The sequence below is a fragment of the Siphateles boraxobius genome, unplaced genomic scaffold, assembly GCF_051911475.1.
Source record: "Siphateles boraxobius isolate OS27281-9 unplaced genomic scaffold, OSU_SipBor_1 130, whole genome shotgun sequence".
NCBI classification, from domain to species: domain Eukaryota; kingdom Metazoa; phylum Chordata; class Actinopteri; order Cypriniformes; family Leuciscidae; genus Siphateles; species Siphateles boraxobius.
The window spans coordinates 29,606,467-29,625,627 of NW_027508734.1; the positions used below are offsets into that span (position 1 = coordinate 29,606,467).

At 38.8% G+C, this 19,161-nt stretch overlaps 1 protein-coding gene across 2 annotated transcripts; it reads right to left on the reverse strand.

The window, feature by feature from the left end:
* Window positions 1-38: 38 nt before the first annotated feature.
* shrprbck1r (sharpin and rbck1 related) lies at window positions 39-18,851 on the reverse strand. Of its 2 annotated transcripts, none has more exons than XM_077229082.1 (14): window positions 18,693-18,851; window positions 17,009-17,183; window positions 16,773-16,856; window positions 16,425-16,566; window positions 15,638-15,728; window positions 15,163-15,490; window positions 14,831-14,943; window positions 14,444-14,617; window positions 11,027-11,187; window positions 10,819-10,930; window positions 7,117-7,296; window positions 6,868-6,966; window positions 6,548-6,691; window positions 39-2,193 (listed from the first exon to the last, which is right to left on the reverse strand). In XM_077229082.1, the coding sequence occupies exons 2-14, from the start codon at window positions 17,034-17,036 to the stop codon at window positions 2,113-2,115; spliced, it is 1,737 nt and encodes a 578-aa protein (XP_077085197.1). In that variant the 5' UTR covers window positions 17,037-17,183; window positions 18,693-18,851; the 3' UTR covers window positions 39-2,112. The 2 variants fall into 2 exon arrangements, with proteins under 2 accessions (XP_077085197.1, XP_077085196.1); XM_077229081.1 differs by having other exon boundaries at window positions 18,312-18,828.
* Between the last annotated feature and the right edge of the window lie 310 nt (window positions 18,852-19,161).

A 19,161-nucleotide genomic window follows, 5' to 3' on the forward strand; every position in this document is an offset into this window, starting at 1 on the left:
TTGATGTTGATGCCTTCTTTTCATAACCATAACCTCAATTTATTTTATTATTATTTTTATTAGTTTATTTATTTTTGCATTTCAATTCCAACAGTGAATAAAGTACAAAACAGTTGAATACAATGCAGTTTGGTAATTAAAAAAAAAAAAATTTAAGAACCAAATATGAAGCATGTTAAATTAAACCAAATATGTAATGAGAATTTCTTAACAGCTTTAAATATTGTAACGACAGGTTCTCAGTACTTTAATCTGTAAGGCACTCTTTAAGACTTGCAAACCCTGAGGTCAGATTATTCTACTGAATTAAAGTGTTAAGATTTCTGCAATGCATGGACCTTTACATTTTCTGTCATTCACTTTTCTTCTGTGGTACATGCAGGTACACTCTACTCAAACATCATAGTGCACATATTTGAAAAGCATTTTATTTAACAGTATGTGTACTTGCGTGTACTAACTGTGTACTTACCTAAGAAAAGTACTGGTTAATAAAAGGTAACTAGATGGGTTAAGGTTTGGTGTAGGTTCAGGGTTAGTACCTAGTTAATACCCCTGTTATTGCAATTACTATAATAAGTAGATAGCATGTACATGGGGAACAGGACTGTTAAATAGAGTGCTACCGAGGTTCTTATCATTATCATGAGAACGGATGCACAGGCCCCTCACTGCAGACTCTTTTGCAATTTTACAAACACTGCATAATTTCATTGGATTCTCAGTTACAATGTGAATATATATGCTTTAAAGTAAACCAAAACCTTTTTTTTTTCATGTTTCAGATAATGACTTTGACTCATGGAAACATTCTTGAAATGTTCATTTAGTTGCATAAGTAAATGCTTTGGGTGTTGACATTTTTTTTCAGTGCATAGATTCAAAGCTTTGGAAGTGACATCAGTCCTTTGGCTTATATCAGGCTTGTGAACATCCCACACGAGCCTCAGGTCCCTTCTTTTGACCATTACTACTACTCAACTTAGCATTGCAATGTAACACTAAAACAATACTAAATAGCTGGGCTATTAAACACATCCAACTTACAAAAAACAATTACATCTTAAAGAAGTATACTCAATTGTGTTAAACTTACTGAACAAATGTGCAACATACAATGCACAAAATACAATATCTCTTGGTTCGTAGGAAATGTGGAGGGAAAACACTGCACACATAAATTATCCTGGATCACAAATCTACAACAACAGCAACATACAGTACATTATGTAAAATAATAATAATAATGTAACACTGCAAAACGACTGCTAATGTTAGAGGTTACATGACTTGGAGACAAAAACAGGCAAGAAAAGGCACTTTCAGTAACACATCTTAACATTGTAGTATAGCTTTAGATTAAGACAAGACAAAAGTATTTGTGTAAGTGCATTGTAACGATTCCCTTGTTTTCATTTTTATCGGCAGCTTCAGATAGCTTTATTTTTGTCATCAGGAGTTCATTTGATCAAATTGGTAAAAACAGTTTTTTTTTCTTTTAATTAATAGATTAAGAAAATGTTTAAAAACATTCCCATGTGGCATTTTTTGTACTTTTTTTGTATTAAAATATATATAGTAAGTTTAGTTAATCATAATGTTTATGATTTAGGCTATGTAGAACTTTCAATTCTGTGTTGCTTAAAGTTCAAATCTGCCACCCACATCAGTTTTACATGACTGATTTCCCAGTGATCTGTGAACCTGTTGACTGAATCATTCAAAATAATTGGTTCGAAGGAATAATTCATTTCCAAACCACTAATTCAAGCACCCTAATTCAAGTAACAATTCTGTCTTAAATAACTCTGAATAGTTTTAGCTTGGTAACACTCAAAACGTTTTTGCAGCCGATTCGAAATAAAATGCTTTCATAGTAGAGGTGATATTTGTTATGTAACATACAGTTGAGGGAATTTAAAGCTTTTCTGTGAATTTTTGAAATAATTTGCAACATTGCAACATTTGTTGTACAACAGACCTAGACATTTCTATATTTCAGAATCAGAAAACTGAACTGAAAGCTTACACAGGTGGACAGTATATGTCAGTTCACACTCAAAAGTCGCTCTCTCTTACATGTACCTCCTTCTCTGTCTGCTAATTGTCCCTTTAGTGACAATTTTGACATTTTGGGTGGCATCTCTGTTTGTTGACATTGCATCGGCAGCCTCCACTTGTGTCCCCAGGACCCTGAAATAAGAAAGACATGAAACTCTGTTTCCAACTATTAAACATTTACAATTAACCAGAGGTGGAAAGAGTAATAAAATATTCTACTCAAGTAAAAGTACTACTACTTCAATGAAATTTTACTTAAGTACAAGTAAAAGTACCGGTCTAAAAATCTACTCAAGTAAAAGTAAAAAGTAGCTCATTTAAAATTGACTCAGAGTAAAAGTTACTGAGTTACTTTTTTAACAGCGGGGGTGGGGTGGGGGACCGGGACCCTCCCGTGTAGGGTTGTAATGGTATAAGATTTTCACAGTATGGTAACGTCTCAGAAAATATCACGGTTTACAGTATTAATCAATTGTTAAATAAATAAACTGTATTACTAAATTATGGGTATTATTATTATTATTATCATCAGTTAAAATGACAGTTAAATTAATGAAAACAGGAATTTTTTTGGTTGAACAAATGCTTTTATTATAACAAACTTGAAATAATTTGTTTATTAAAATTTCAATAAAACATGTCTAATCAATTAAATTCGATAATTAATAATGAATTAGATTAACAACTTATTTTTAACATTAATAATTTATTAAAATGTTTAAGAATAATATTGTCCTATGAAATGTATTTTATTCAGAAAATTAATGTTTCTTTTTATTAGGGGTGTAACGATATTCGAACCAAACCGAAGAACCGCGATACAGAACCCACGATTCGAATGGCGATACTCTCATGGCGTACCGAACATGCCCCGCCCTGCAAGCTACCCCGGCCCCGCCCAGCCCGGCTCATTGATTGGACCTGGAATCAGTGTTGCCAAGTCCGCTTATTATAAGCGACTTTGGGCTTGTTTTTCTGTAAAGTCGCTTACAAATATTGGTAGTCGCGTTTTTTTTTGGGCTTGTTTCTAAAGTGTAGTTGCTTATTTGAGCTTGTTCTCAGCTCGTTGTCAAGCAGATATTTTATGTTATTTAAACGTAGGAGTTTGTCTTGCCTGTTCCCTCTGTCTCTCCCCTTTCCCTATACACAGAGTTTTTTCCCACCCACATCCTGCTTCTAATTGGCTCTGACCCAGATGGCAATGAATACTAGCCAATCAGAGGCAGAGCAGGGCAATCGGTTTTTTTTCTGGTTAGGAAAACGTCAGTGAGTGACGTTTAAATGAAAATACGTGCGAGTCGCGACCGTCGCGACTGATGGTGACTGGACTGTAGGAGAGTTTTTATATATAAATTATATTTTAGATATTATAGATATAGATATTATAGTTTAATATTGTTTAACCCTTTAACTGTCACTCCCCTTTTTTCGCATTGACATGAAAATCACTATTCAAACTTAAATGGTTGTAATTCAAGAATGCTTTGGAATATAGACCTATGGTTGGTCTTGTTTTAAAGAAGACATTTGCCAGATTAATGTTGAAGTGAAGTATTATGAAATTATGAAAGTGAAACAGAAAAAAGTTATACAAGTTTGAGTTTATGAAAATGAACAATGTAAAAATATAATTATTTATATTTTATATAAAATATATATATTACAAAATATATTTTACTCTAAAACTGCCAGAAAATGTAAGCCAAAAATCTGAAGAAGTTGTGTTCCAAATTTTAGGTTGATATCTCAAAAAATGAGCTTTCAGTAAGATTTTATTTGGCCGCAGTACCAAAATTTTTCACTTGATGGACAGCCAAGCTTCATTACAGAAGAAAAATAAACTACCGTGTGCACAGTTTTACAAAAGTGGGCAAAGTTTACCAATCTGTCCACATGGATGTAATTTGACAATCTGTCACCACGGATTGTAACAGTAGCGGCAGCGCGGAGTAAACGCGAGTAAACGCGATCATCTCTTCCTCAGTTACAGAATAAACATGAATGGACACCTGAAGGTATGTTGAAAAATACAGTTTTACAGTTTTTACTTACTGAAAGGCATCATAACTCGTGTAATCGCTCAATCAGCGTTTCTGCAGCGCAAAGACGTCAATAAAACTGCATATCTTGTCACTAGCATTATATTTACCTCAGCAGGCTAGTGATTAAGTGTCCACAACTTGTTGGTTCCTAGAGAAATGAACTCTTGCACTAAATAAATGCACTATATTATCCTATATATTATATTTGACTTAACCTGTTAATTATATCTTGATTATTTAAAGTACGTTTAAAATATCTTTAATGAAAATGACAGCAACTGTGTAAATTATTATATTTCAATAACAAATTAGAGTAAAGTTAATGCAAAAACTGCCTTATGTTCAGTTTACATGTTTTCATACAATGTGTTGGGTGTTGATTATTATATCTAAAAAATAAATAGCATCTGAACTTAGGCTCTGTTGTTAACCTTTAATGTTATAGTAATGTGCGGCTCCCTATACAGCATTAGCAGATTTTTAATCCTTGCAAAACGTTTAATTGTAATTGAATTAATTTAAAGACAAAGACACCATTTTTTCATTAAAGGAGAACTCCGGGCAATTTTTAAGTTGATCTTGATCGTTAAACCTTTGTGAGTACTGACTATAGAAAAAAAACGAACCGGATTGGTGCTTGCTACGCGGAGCTGCGACCGCGAATGCCCAGAGCTCCCACCCAGCTAAAACGGCAGTTATGGGGGCATCGACATAAAGAGCGTTTTTGAGCCTCTTAACAGACACAAAATGCAATTAAAATGTCTGTCCAACATGAACAGGGACCCTACATGTGAACAAGATGCGTTTAGCAACTTAGCCATTGTTTCAACTCACCTAAATAGTCTTTTAGACGGCAAGCTGTAGTCTCGCGCTGCAGTCCCGTGCTGTAGCCGGAAAAGGTAAACAATGTCCAGGTGGGAGGAGCGTTGATCATGTGCGACGAGTCTTCGTACATGAATGGCATTTTTCTTCAAACGGCCCCGCTGTGTTGAGTGTGTGTAGTCATCCTTGTCAAAGTGTTCACTGCAAATGCGGTAATCTTTAGCGCGTAGTACTTCTACGGGAGTTTGCACATCAAGTTGAAATACAACTAGCCACAAACTGCAGAATCTCGAGGTCATGGAAAGGAAGACGATGAAAATATAAGCTCTTATATTTTCGCATTCTGTTGTCACAATTCGGAAAGGCACAAACACGAACCATTTCTTCTTCACTTGTAAGCAACTCTGATCATAACTCGTCGCACATGATCAACGCTCCTCCCACCTGGACATTGTTTACCTTTTCCGGCTACAGCACGGGACTGCAGCGCGAGACTACAGCTTGCCGTCTAAAAGACTATTTAGGTGAGTTGAAACAATGGCTAAGTTGCTAAACGCATATTGTTCACATGTAGGGTCCCTGTTCATGTTGGATTTTAATTGCATTTTGTGTCTGTTAAGAGGTTCAAAAACGCTCTTTATGTCGATGCCCCCATAGCTGCCGTTTTAGCTGGGTGGGAGCTCTGGGTATTCGCGGTCGCAGCTCCGCGTAGCAAGCACCAATCCGGTTCGTTTTTTTTTCTATAGTCAGTACTCACAAAGGTCTAACGATCAAGATTAACTTAAAAATTGCCCGGAGTTCTCCTTTAAACCACTGTTTCATTTTTTTTTTTAGCTTTCTAAACCGAACCGAACCGAGACGTCAAAACCGTGGAAAAAACCAAACCGTCAGTTTTGTGTATCGTTACACCCCTACTTTTTAAGTGAATTCCATTTTCATGACTGGATTCCGGGATTCCCTTTGCATCACGTAAATCGGGACATACCTTTATCTGCAGGAGGGATGGTGTCCTATATCCCCTTTTTGCAGCCACTTTGCGTCCACATTTTTTGTAAATTGGATATCTATCCTCGAGGACAACCACGCTTTTTTTCTACTTTTCATACTGGCCATAATTCGCTTGGCGCTTAGCTTTCAGCTTCAACTGGGTCTGCGTCACCTTTTTTGCGCGTTTGTTCTCCTGCCCTTCAATCAATTCAGTAGTTTCCGGAGTGTGTGATTTTTTTTTTCCCCCTTGTATTATTATTTTTTACTCAGTAACGGATATGATTTCAAATGTAGCAAAGTACAATACTTCAAAGAAAACGTACTTAAGTAAAAGTAAAAGTACAGATTTTAAAAACTACTTTAAAAAGTAGAAGTACACAAAAAAACTACTCAATTACGTAACGCGAGTAAATGTAATTCGTTACTTTCCACCTCTGCAATTAACAATGATTCTTCGAAATCTATAAGTCAAGGTATTTATTGCTTTGTCATGATAACCGTCCATCGCGGCATGGTTTGACTGCCGGAGCGTAGTTTTTAGAAATGAAACTTACATTACACACTATGCTTGCTCATGTTTTCTGAGGGATGATACCCAATTGAGCCAGAGAGTAAAGCTTATATCCCAGTCTTACCTTAGGCCCCCAGCGTGGTCCTCTGGTGACCCAGCAGATCTCGGTGTGGCAGACAGTACAGCGGAGCCAATCGCAGCCCTCCTTCTTCTGCACAATGATGCCGCACTGAGGGCAATGCATCGCCTCTCCAGAATTAACAAGAGTCTGTTCATGTGTGAGTGAGGATACAGAAGACAATAAAAAGAGAGATGAACATTTAGCACTTTTAACTGCAATAATGCAGTGGGTTTAAGATGATGTCATCTGAAGAACATGCCAAAGGACATTTCTTAACATGAGCTTTGATATAAGAAAAGGATCTGGATTAGTATGTGTTTTACCTTCAGCAGGTCTCTTGTTCTTCGAGCTGCAGAGTCATTGATGGCGCGAGCTGCTATATCATCCTGATATTGCTTACAGTTCATCCCTTCATGAATGGCCTAAGTAAAGGAAAAAACAAAATATGTTTTTATGTTTAATATGCCAAAGTCATCCACCTCCTATTATAATGAGAACCTAATAGAGAAAAAAAAACCTAGAGTAAATTGTATATATAATTATTTCGGTGTGCATTTGACATGCAGACATACCTTGCAGAGCAGGCAGTTGTGTTTTTTGCACACTGGGCAGTGGAAAGTGTTGACAGTATCTTCATAAACACACCAGCCAGGACAGTCTGCAGTAGCACAGTGATAACTGCCCTCACATCGAGACTCTGCAACAGACAGACCCCTCTTCAACCAGCGCTCATAATCATCTACTGACACCAGCTGTGTGGGAGAGAGAGCGGAGGGAAAACAAGCAAGGCATAAATTGGTTAGTTTACTTTTACTCTGAAGTGGTGAAAAAATACTTACAAATATCACTCAACAGATTCATAAAAATCTTTAGTTCAGTGATGCTGTATAAGCACATTATTAGCAAAAGAACAGGCCAAGTGTAAAGCAGCGTTATTATAGTGATTTAACTAAAATCATAAAGAAACATTTTCGTTAATAAAATAATTGTAAACTCAAATGAAATATGAAAAACACTTATGAAACTTATTTCAGCAATGAAACATTTCTAATGTTCATTTAGTTTAAGTTAACTAAAAATAAAACTGAAACAAAAATTATTAAAAACAATGATAAATCAACAACATAACTAAAACTTCAAAATTAAAATATAAACTAATTCAAAATATTAATAAAATCAGCTGTTGGAGATTATTTGGGGCTAATGACCTCAACCATTATCATATTTTTTGGGGTGTCAGGTGCTTGTTCCTAATAGACAAGACATTTGCCTATAAAAAACTGAATTTAGAAGCCAGTTTTGAGATTGCACTTCTTTTAATTTGTGCATCTTTATATTTGAGTAGCTTTTCATTTGATGGGTGGAACAACCAAGATAAGAAACGTCTAGGTCACGTATGTAACCCTCGTTCCTTGAAGGAGGGAAAAGAGACGTAGTCGACGTGTCGAGTGATTGGGATCACGCCAGGGAGCCAGCGGACATCTTGGGAAAACTTTCTCACCAAGATGAAGGAAACCACATGTAGTGGGCCAACCCCTGCTTGGAAACAGCCTTCCCTTCTGCTGGTCTCTGTAACAGACAAGAGCTGGTCTGAGGTCCAGGCTTTGCATTCTGAGCATGTATAACTGCAATGGAGCGGACGGACAGAGAAAAGCCAGGGCTGGGTCTGCCTCCTCTGGGGCAGCGCTTGCAGGCTCACCAACTGTTCCCGTAGGAGAGGTAGGAACATTGGGCACATATCCAGGCCGGGGTCTCAAATTTCTTGAGAGTTAGCCAGCCCGAACTCCAGGCACGATCCGTTGACCGAAAATGCGTGCAAGTCCCTACCCTCTAGATCTAGACCAAGCTAGCAGGAGAACTGTTTCTCTAAAAACAGGATTTTTAACTCACTACCTGCAGGGCTCAAGGGAGGTCTCTGCAGTGCAGTAGCACCAGAGATAAGTCCCAAGAGGGGGGCGCAAGCCGGATTCAGTCTCTTTGCTCCCCTCAGGAACCTGACGATCAAGTCGTGCTTCCCACGGATTTGTATCCACTGCATCATGATGTGCGTCAAAACAGAGGCGGCAACATTTTGAGGTAGAGGAGACAGCCCTCACTCCAACCCATTAGCAGGAAAGAAAGCACTGAAGTGATCGAAAACCTTTGGGAGCATTCCTAGATCCCTGGGTGGTCCGCTCAGGAACGCTTACGCTGTCGCTTGCCCACTTGGCTTGGCAGCGCCTGAAGTAGGCGGGGCACCCCTTCTGTGGCTGGCTCCACACTGAGACCTGGGTGGAGGCTGCTGTGACGGTCCAGCGGAAGCAGAGACGGCTGCAGATGGACGCCCTTGGCGACGAGCAAGCGGATGATCTGCCACTGGAGGACTGGTGGAGGCAGCAGCAGGATGTGCCTGATGGCCTCCCTCTGCTTCTGGGCAGCAGAGAACTGCAGGGCAAAGTTCTCTACTGCGTCGCCGAATAGTCCAACCTGTGAAATGGGAGAGTCCAGGAATCGAACCTTGTCCGCTTCTCTCATGTCAGCCAGGTTGAGCCAGAGATGGCGCTCCTGGATCACCAGGGTGGACATCGCCAGACCGATCGCGCGAGCTGCAACCTTTATGCCGAAGGGCGAGGGCGATGTCCGATTGGGCGAGGGCGATTGCAGTGCGGAGCTCACACATGAGCTCACGGTCTGGGCGACACTCGGGCAGGTTCATGAGTGCTTGAGCCTGATGGACCTGAAGCAACACCATAGCATGCAATGAGGAAGCGGCATGCCCACAGGCTTTGTAAGCCTTGCCTGCCAGAACGGATGGAAACTTACAGGCCTTAGAGGGGAGATGAGGATCCCCCTTCCATGAGGTAGCGGTCGCTGGACACAGTTGCATCGCAACAGACCGATCCACTGGCCTCGTAACCCATCACCGCTCCCCCATCAAGGGTAGGGGGGAGGAGCTACTCAGGCGATTTCTGGCAGAGAAAGGTGCCGTCCATGCCCTTGTCAACTCCTCATGCACTTCAGGCAAGAAAGGTACCGGAGCGTCGGGCTGAGAACCAGACCGACCCGCTCCAAGAAACCAATCATCCAACCGAGACGGTTTGGGACACAGTGGAGGGTTCTACTCGAGCCCTACTGCCTCTGCGGTCTTTTTGAGCATAGCTGTCATCTCTGGATTCGGCTCGGGCAACACTGGTCTCCCAGAGGGAGGCAGCGCAGCAGAATCGTCATCTCCAAAGCCCAGCTCCCCTTCCGATGATGCAATGGACATCCTGTCCTCTTGAGGGGCCCCGAATGAAACGACTGGTCGGTCCACCACAGAGGGACCAACACGCTCATCGGGGAACTCCACCAGCTGCGGTGTAAAAGAGGAGTGAGGGATCCACGGGGTTTTACAAGGCAGATTAGCCGTCACTGTAATCCTTAGGTCACCCAGCCCAGACGGCACTTCAGGCTGGGGATGAGGTCTGCACCCTCGCGAACGAAGGCGAGTCTCGACCTCAACACTGAGATTGTCATATTCCTGCAATGGGAACATGTCTCATCCAAAAGAGCACCCAGAAAGGCATGGATGGAATGGCATCTTGAAAAAGACGCAAACTCACCCGGTGTTGCCCTTCAAGAAATGGGACCTGTCACCAGTGCCGGAGCACACAGGGATAACCACGGCAACACTAAATTCAGCAAACTGAAATAGTGAGGCACTCACTTTTCCGCCCTCAACCAGCCATCAACACACACAAACACAGAAATTAGCTTGCTGTAAAAACAGCAGTTGAGAGCTTCAAAGCTTGCGATCACCGCTGCACTGCACTGTAGAACCACCAGCACCGGGAGAGTCTTTCCAGAAGAACACCGACACACTCGCTCGTTTTATACAACAGCACTCTTCAGAGACATCAAACACGATCGGCTCTGAAGCGAAAGGCAACTAGTGCGTGCATCCACTTCTGTATTTATGCCTGTGCTACGGGGGCGGAGTATGTGATGCAAAGAACGCATGTCAATTCCATTGGCTCGTTTCAATAGTACTCGAAGATGACTGGCTCCCTGGCGTGATCCCAATCATTCGACACGTCGACTACGTCGAACGTGAGCGACTGGAATGGAACTGATTTTAATTATCCTAATAAGGTAATTACAAGAAAATGATTAAAGCCAGTGCCACCTACAGTTGCAGAATACCATTCTTGATCACCTACAGTTGCAGAATACCATTCTTGATCATTTTATGTATTTCTCGTGTAGTTTTGTAGACAAAGAGGCAAATTAAAAGCAGAAAAAATGAAAGTTCTCACAGCTCTGATTTCTCTTTCTTGCAAGATGCAGTCGCAGGCGTAGGCCTCGTCTCTGTATGGACATGCCACCTGAGGGTCCTCCGACATCAGAATCATAGAGCGCAGACACTCTCTACCCATAGAAAAACAGTTTTCTTAACTACTGCGTGACAAATACAGAGCAGTAAATGTAAATGTGCTCTAGCGGCACACTCTCACTCTTCCTCACTTGCAGAAGCAGTGGAGACACTCTCGGAGCAGGACTCCCTCGCCAGACTCAAGCTCCACATAGCAGATCCTGCACTCCACTCTCTCTGGGTTAGGAACCAGATCATGTCCGTCCATCTGCACCAGACGTGCAAAGTTTTCCCTGCGCTCTGCTTCTCTGGCCTACAGACACAGAAAGAGAAGCTGTGTGAGGAAAACACATTGCACATGCTGTCACTCCTGAGTGAAGGGAACAGGGTCTAATGCCTACAAGATCCCGATGGCATTTCTGAGAGCACTGAGTTTGAAATAACGTGCAGTAAAGCATAAAATAGTGTTCATATCACAAATTTGAACTTAGAAACAGTGATGTGTGAGAAATTTAGCTGACAAAATATATAAATGAAAAGTATATATATATAATGACAAAATATATAAATGAAAAGTATATATATATATATATATATATATATACTTTTCATTTATATATTTTGTCAGCTAAATTTCTCACACATCACTGTTTCTAAGTATATATATATATATATGTATATATATATATATATTTTTTTTTTATTATTATTTTTTTTATTATTAATAAATGCTGTTCTTTTTTAACTTTTTAACCATCAACAAATCCTGAAAAAAGTATCACAGGTTATAAAAAAAATATTAAGCAGCACAACTGTTTCCAACATTGATCAATCATAAATCAGCATATTAGAATGATTTCTAAAGGATCATGTGACATTGAAGATTGGAGTAATGGCTAAAGAAAAGTCAGCGCTGCATAACAGAAATAAGTTATATTTTAAAGTATATTAAAATAGAAAAAAATAATAATATATATATAATTTTTTTTCTTTCTATTTTAATATACTTTATATATATATATATATATATATATATATATATATATATATATATATATATATATATAAAACAGTAATAATACCATCTATATAATTGGTGTTTGCAGGATTTCATCTGAGGGTACACCATTTTACATATTTTAAAAACATTTTAATAATTAAAATATTTTTATAATATATTACACATTACTATAATTAATTACTATACTAACAAGAGGTTTGTGTAATTACAAGTAGCTTAAAAGAAATTACACAAAGTACATGTGGCTAACTAATAACTCTTTACTAATTACTCTGTAATTATTTATGTAAATACATGAACACTGTAAAACAACATTATAGCCAGATTATATAAAAAATAAGTATATGCACTTGCAATAAATAAAATATAGCTTACATACATTTTGTGATTAAATATATATCATGTATGAAATACCTTACACTTTTATACTCTAAAACATACCAGAACTGTAAATAGAAAAAAAGTCACACACCTAGATCTAAATGGTATGTACCTATTAAAAGTAATTTATTTGAGTTTGTCCCATAGTTTGTTTGCATAGCCATTTGTCTTTCTTCATTTCAAGGCTATTTTACATGACTAATCATAAAAGATTCAAGCCCAGTCATACAGAAAAACAAGTTATGCTACATTACAGCCCTAACTCAACCAATGAAGACATGTCTTCCTCTGGTTCTTTCTCATTCACACTAGTTAGGCCTACTCATTTAGCAGATGTTTGATCCGTAACGCATTAATTTCCGGTACTCATTGAGTAACTTACCGAATGTTCTCTCATTATATTTTTGTCATCTAAATAAATATAATTATGCTTCTAACAGCATAAGCAAAAATTCTCTCTACCTACAACATTTTCACCAAGTCATCTTTAAGTGCAAAATTCTGTAGCAGAAAACATGTTTATCAGCTGTTTTTACTTAGCATGCATGCATTTACAGAGATATTTACAGGTTTTTGCAACACTGTGCACAGTTTTAACATGTCAGACACTGTTCACATAGGTTTAGATTTACCTAAACTATTTTGCTTCTCTTCTTCATTCCATATTAGTTCTAACTTTTATGTAAAATTCATGTTGCTTGTGTGAACAGCTGCAATCTTGAAGTGATCTACGATAAGTTACTTCTGTGGACGTGGTAACCAAAAGTTGGTGTTTAATGTTTAACAAACAAAAAAGTGCATTGTTGGATGACCCATCACAGAAAAATATATGCTGGAACAGTTAAAAACAGTTTCTCTTAGTTCAGAGATCTATAATCTCTGAACTGAAAACGGTCACTTCAAAAATTCCAAGACTAGAAAATAATTCAGATCTTGAATATGAGTTGTCAAACTATTTTACAAGAATCTGTCAAACAATATTAGACTGGGCAAGACCTGTGTAGTCATTTCTTCATTTCTTACATCTACTTACAAAGATATACAATACATCATCTGATGCATGAGGCATTTGCCCATTAAAGGAGTCTGTACCTGAATAAAGTTGTAAACTTTATTTTAGTTGAGAAAGCTCAACAATTGGGGGTGGGGGCATCTCATTAGACCAAGTGAAGTAACAGCATCATACATTTATTTGCCATAATATTATAAAAATTACTTCCTGTTTGACTGCAACATGGATTATTTGCAGTGTTTCATTACATAGACGTTTTTAAAATGGGTCAAACTGTTTAGCTTTTGCAAGTGGTCTGAAAAGGTGCTATTTGAATAGATGAGGTTGACATGGATCCAATTGATTAGCGGTAAATTGTTCAAGCATATACAAGTTGTGCAGTATACTGGAGGATGTTGGTACGGAGGTTGCATTTGCAGTATGAGTGTGTCAAGACTATGCAGTGTGAGTGTGTGTTTGGGCGAGTCAGTAGTCCTGGTCGAGGTTGTGCAGTAGTGAGTTGTTGCCCCTCAGCTCCTCTCTTCTCCCTTTCTCCTTAAAAAGAAATAGAGACAAAAGAGAAGAGATTCAGACTGAGGAGTCAATCAGAGCTCACAAACTCTATGAGATCACTAAAAGTAGCTCCTGAATAGTGGTTAACCAATATGGGCTTTTCGATGACTGATGACAATTTCTAAAAATATGGGTCGCCGATGGGCAATACAATAAAAATATTTAAAAATATATAATATATTAAAAATAAAACATCTTAAGGATAACAAATGAGATGAAAAAACTTCAACACTTTAAATGTATTCTAATAAAGTCGGCATGAAATGAAAATTTAGTAAATATAAATAAAATGAAATCGTATTCCATTTCATTTTATTTATATAAATACAAACAAAATAACTATGTTGACCTTAGGATTTTGTCCTAAACTTGGGTGTTGAGTGAAGATGTAAAATGGTCGGTGTGCATGAGCTGTATAAGCCAAAAACCAAAGAAAGATGCCAATCTCATCTGTGCTCACTGATATCCACAAGCATCAAAACAGTGGATTATTCTGGTGGAAGTAGGCAGAAGTATTGTGTAAAATATGCTCATAGCTTTCTCAATTTAAACTACTATCAGCTCTGAGTCTGGGCAATGATGTGTGTATTTTGCAAGCCTCACCTGTTGGTACTGTCTTATTGCTTCTTTTTCCTGCTGAATGCGTCGTAGCTCCAGAGCGTCTGGTCTGTAGTTGCCGGGAACAGTGTAGCCTTCAGGTCTGTCTGCGCTACACATTTCACAGCCAGGACGTGTCGGTTTATTAATATATGTACAAGTTGGGCAGGCCCATCCCAGCTACATACCCACAAAAACAATGATTCAAATAAGCACCATAATCTCATCATACAAGTAAATCTATGCATTTATAATATACTTGCTGTTTTAATGATATGTATTTTCTGTTGATGTATTACAGAGTTGTTTTAAATATTATTAAAGACTCAATAGTATGAAAAACTTGTTGTAAAACTTGTTCTGTGTGTTAACATTATTTTGAACAGCATGTACCTGTTTGCTTGTTCTTTTGGGCGCCAGGGCTTCATTCAACTGCGGGAGCTCAAGGTTGATCAGGTCACGGATATCGCTCAAACCCAACCTCTCTGCCCCTCCAGGACTGTTGCCTGAGAGTTATATACCAAAATTGTAAATTGTGCAAGACTTTATACACAAAATAATTGAGAATGAAATGATTGGTTAGTAGCCATTTCTTATAATTTAGCAGAAATATTGAGATTCCCATTTATAATCAACAAAAATTGGTCTGTGTGTAAATGCATGTTACGGCTTTGATTGGTGGCCTTTTGTGGTCACGGTGTGTATTAGTGTCTGCGCATACACACTCAGAGTATTATGGCTGCTATGTAGTCTCGTAGGCAGGGTGCTGTATGGCCTTGAGGCTGTGTTCAGTGCTGCTGGCCCATTGGTTACTGCTTCTTGGTGGGACTGATTAGACGTTGGCACCAAAGCTGGCATGAGTAAAGCACTTTCCTGATCTTGTTGGTACAGCCCTTGACTGACTCCAGCCTGACGGGCAGAAATGAGATAAAGGAACGCAGTGTCGCCATCTCGCTGAACTCCACAAGAAGCAAGAGAGCGATGATCAGAGCACAAAGACTGCCCGATTACCCAGCGCTGCACACGTGGATGAAACCCATAGTCTGTGAAGACCTTAGAGGGCAAAAACTGTGTCATTAACAAAGCTAAATGGTAATTACAGTAATTCTGAGTATCACATGGCATTGAAAAATTATTGATGAATGTTTATTTGATTGATGGTTATTAATGTTTATTTGGTTAATGTTAATCTGCACCTACCTGCTGTTTGAGAGCACCAATTGTGGAGTGGGGGAAGACGTTCACTGTGACACAACAGGAAGAGGATGCATCCTCTACCACCACAGCCAGGCTGCATGATAAACCAATGCATCAGCTGAGATCAGAATGGCTTGGAAACATTACATATGTGTGTACATGTAGAAATGTGTGTATTTGAGTGGTTGGATGGATTACCAAATGAGTTGGTGTAAATTAAAGGGATAGTTCACCTAATAATTACAATTCTGTCATTGTTTACTCATCTTGTTGTTCCAAACCTGTGTGACTAAAACCTGTCTGACCTGTGAATGTTTTGTATGTCCATTTTGAAAATATCTTCTTTTGTGTTCCGCAGAAAAAGAAAAGTCACAGTCAACAGGTTTGGAATGACATGAGGGTGAGTAAATGAAGGAATTTTTATTTTTGGGTAAAAGACCCCTTTAAAAATTACTGATAAAATACTAAAAAAATAGATTTATGAAACATACTCTCAAACTGTGTCCTAACCAGGTTTTTATGTTTTTTTTGAGAATTGAGAATGTTTTTATGGTTTTTCAGGAATTGAACTCAGGTCACCAAAAGCGCAACCACTGTGGATCAGGGCTAACCGTCACAGAAATCGAAAACAAGTGCCGGACAAAATGTAATGCCACTTGTTGCAGCAGCATCAGCTGGACAGAAGCACCGATTAACATGCAACAGACATCCTTTATTGCTTTTCGCTATGAATCTGGTTAGGACACATTGTTAAACTGATGGGTCAATGTCGGTAAATATGTATTTTTACCTAATTTCAGTGTCAGTGTAATTATGTTTGGAGGGCTGAATGCTCAGAGCAGCTCTCTGTTTAGCTAAAGATGATGCACAGACAGATGCCCCCCGAACATCACCTGCCTCTATTGCGCTAACCAGCTCCGCACATATCTCCTCTAGAGAGAAAAGAAGAAAGAGAGAAAATGAATAAGGACAAGAATGAGAAAGTTGGATGGGAAAGGAGTGAGAATAGAGATAGAGGGTAGAATCGGAAATGGAAGCAGTTGTCAGCATAATGGACAATTGACACGTTGTTTATTGTTTGACAACAGGGTCAAGCTGATCGTGAGCAGAAAATGAATACAAGAAAACAAATGACTACCTGTACGTGGCATTGATGTATTGCTCTGTGAATCCAGAGGCTGGGGAGGTAGCTTTCCTTCTTCAGTGGAGGAACTAATCGCCACTGAAATAATGACCAAGAGACAGTGGTTTATAAGCACAGAACCAACAGTAAAAGTCAAAGGAAAATCAAAGTCATTATATAAAACTAGAGAAAATGAATAAACGAAAAGAACTGATAATAAACAGTTTGAAGAAAGCAGAAGAAAGGCAAACCTCTATGCGCTTCACGGAGCGATGACATCACCACAGTGGCCCATTCCCGAGCTTCCTGCCCACAGCGGAAGTTGAAAGTGATACGGTCATGTGGGGGTGTTGCCAAACTCAGTTCATGGCACTGTGGGGTCTTGACTTCATAGCGAACAGTCCTGAGGTCAAACTCAGCAATTGACTAAGTGAAAATAAACAGAGAGAGACACAAAAATATGATGGGGACTTGTTTTACTTTAACAAAACTCAGTGATTTGACCACTGAAATGATATGGTCCAGGAAATATCTATCTCTCACAAGCAAATAAATGACCTAGCCTATTTAAAACTTATCATAACTTATCAAAATTAGGCTATTTCATTCTTCGCCTATTACACTCTTCTGGTTTTATCATAATTTGTTACATTCATTGGGTACATGTTGTTTTGCAAAGATCAATGAGAATGAAAGTAATGAGATTTCAAAATTATATTAATTCTCTTTGGGATCTCAAAGACCCTGGGTATTAAACATAATATTCACATGCTATGATTTTCTAAACTTGTAGTTTGTACACTGTAGCAGGATATAGGATGTATAATTGGATGTATAACTGGTCACAGTGTCCCCAAATAATACAATTCCTGGATAACAACCACAATTTTGAAAGAGAATGCCTGCCGCTGCATAGTTGTAAAAAAGAGGGATAGAGAATTAAACATTAAATGTACTCGAATGGAAATAGGTCTAAATATATATACACACACACACACATATATATATATATATATATATATATATATATATATATATATATATATATATATATATATATATATATATACACACACACATATATATATATATACTTTTTTTTTACATTGATCTATATTTAACGGGGTCTCTGGAACCCGAAACCATAACGACGTCCATATCTACAAATTTACATGATGGACAGTTTCACTTTCTTTCTATCATTCTATTACACCAAATTAACGTTATTACAGAAATTAAACGTGATTTAAGTGGATAGGTAGCGTGAAGACCGTAAAGTTTATTTATGACTCTTAGCTCTCGGTAAACTAACAGATTTAGGGGGTGGAGGGTGGATTTCCAAAACAAAGACTGGAAAAACAACATGTGATTCACTCGTGTGAACTCTATATCAGCCACAGGGAAGCGCTAAGTTATATAAAATGAATACGCAGATACTTCTGCATTCTGGAATGAATATAACGTTACTATCGATGTTGAGTTTTTTTCTAAACTTTTATCCAGTCTTCAAAGCACATCAGACTGAGACTTCGGGCAAGTTCGACATTTCCTCACCACACTGCGTCCAACCGCTGTTCCGCTGATGTCCCGTAACGCAAGGCGGAATTCCCCTGCCTTCCCCGGGTCCATGCTCAGCTGAAGACGGATAGATTCGTCTCCGGCACCCGGTAGACAGAGTGGACGTATACCGGAGTGGCATACCGACACCTTCACTGACATCAAAACGGTGCTGCAGGCCGACTGCGAGGCCTCGTGGCCGAGATGAGACGATGAGGACTGGGCCGGCGGAGGTGTGTGAGTCCACCCGCCTGAGCTCAGCGACATGCCGCTTCCGACTGACGGGATATATCGTGTTGTCACCCCAGTACCAGCCGGGTTTTGTTCGCTAATATGACGCTAGGAGATATCCTGTAAATCTCTGATCCGGACACTTACCCAGAAGTAGCGGCCTTGTCATCTTTGTTTTAGTTTTAGATGGAGGGCAGTACAGCCAGCGTCACAGCAGGAAGAAACACGGCTCAAGCGGAGACAGACATTTTACATTCTATGAGAGACGCTGCGCCTCCTGTTGAAAACACACATTCAAACCACACTGCTTTAGGGGATATCCCAATTTTCCATGTCAAGCTAAAAAAAAAATCTCATGAAACGTAACTAATGCAACTGTAGTGATTACAGAGTAACATGGTTGCACAAAAATACTGTTTCAGGTCTGTTATGCTTTCATGATCACAACACAAAAACTACAAATCATGATTACTGTAGTAAAACCATGGTAAATTTTTAACCAGCCATGTCTACTGCCTGTTTGTTCCATTAATCTATTTGTAGGTCTGTGAATTACGTAATCAGGCTACGAAACAGTAACATTAATTGATTTAACTTAGTTACAAATCTTTGCATT

Excerpts from the sequence above, each read along its gene's own strand:
- shrprbck1r (XM_077229081.1), bottom strand. The coding sequence starts at position 18,581 with ATGTCGCTGAGCTCAGGCGGGTGGACTCACACACCTCCGCCGGCCCAG. Across the intron at positions 15,729-16,424 it reads TACACTGACACTGAAATTAG|CCTGGCTGTGGTGGTAGAGG; the intron begins GTAAAAATACAT and ends TTTATCATGCAG. Across the intron at positions 11,188-14,443 it reads CAATAAGACAGTACCAACAG|GCCAGAGAAGCAGAGCGCAG; the intron begins GTGAGGCTTGCA and ends CTGTGTCTGTAG.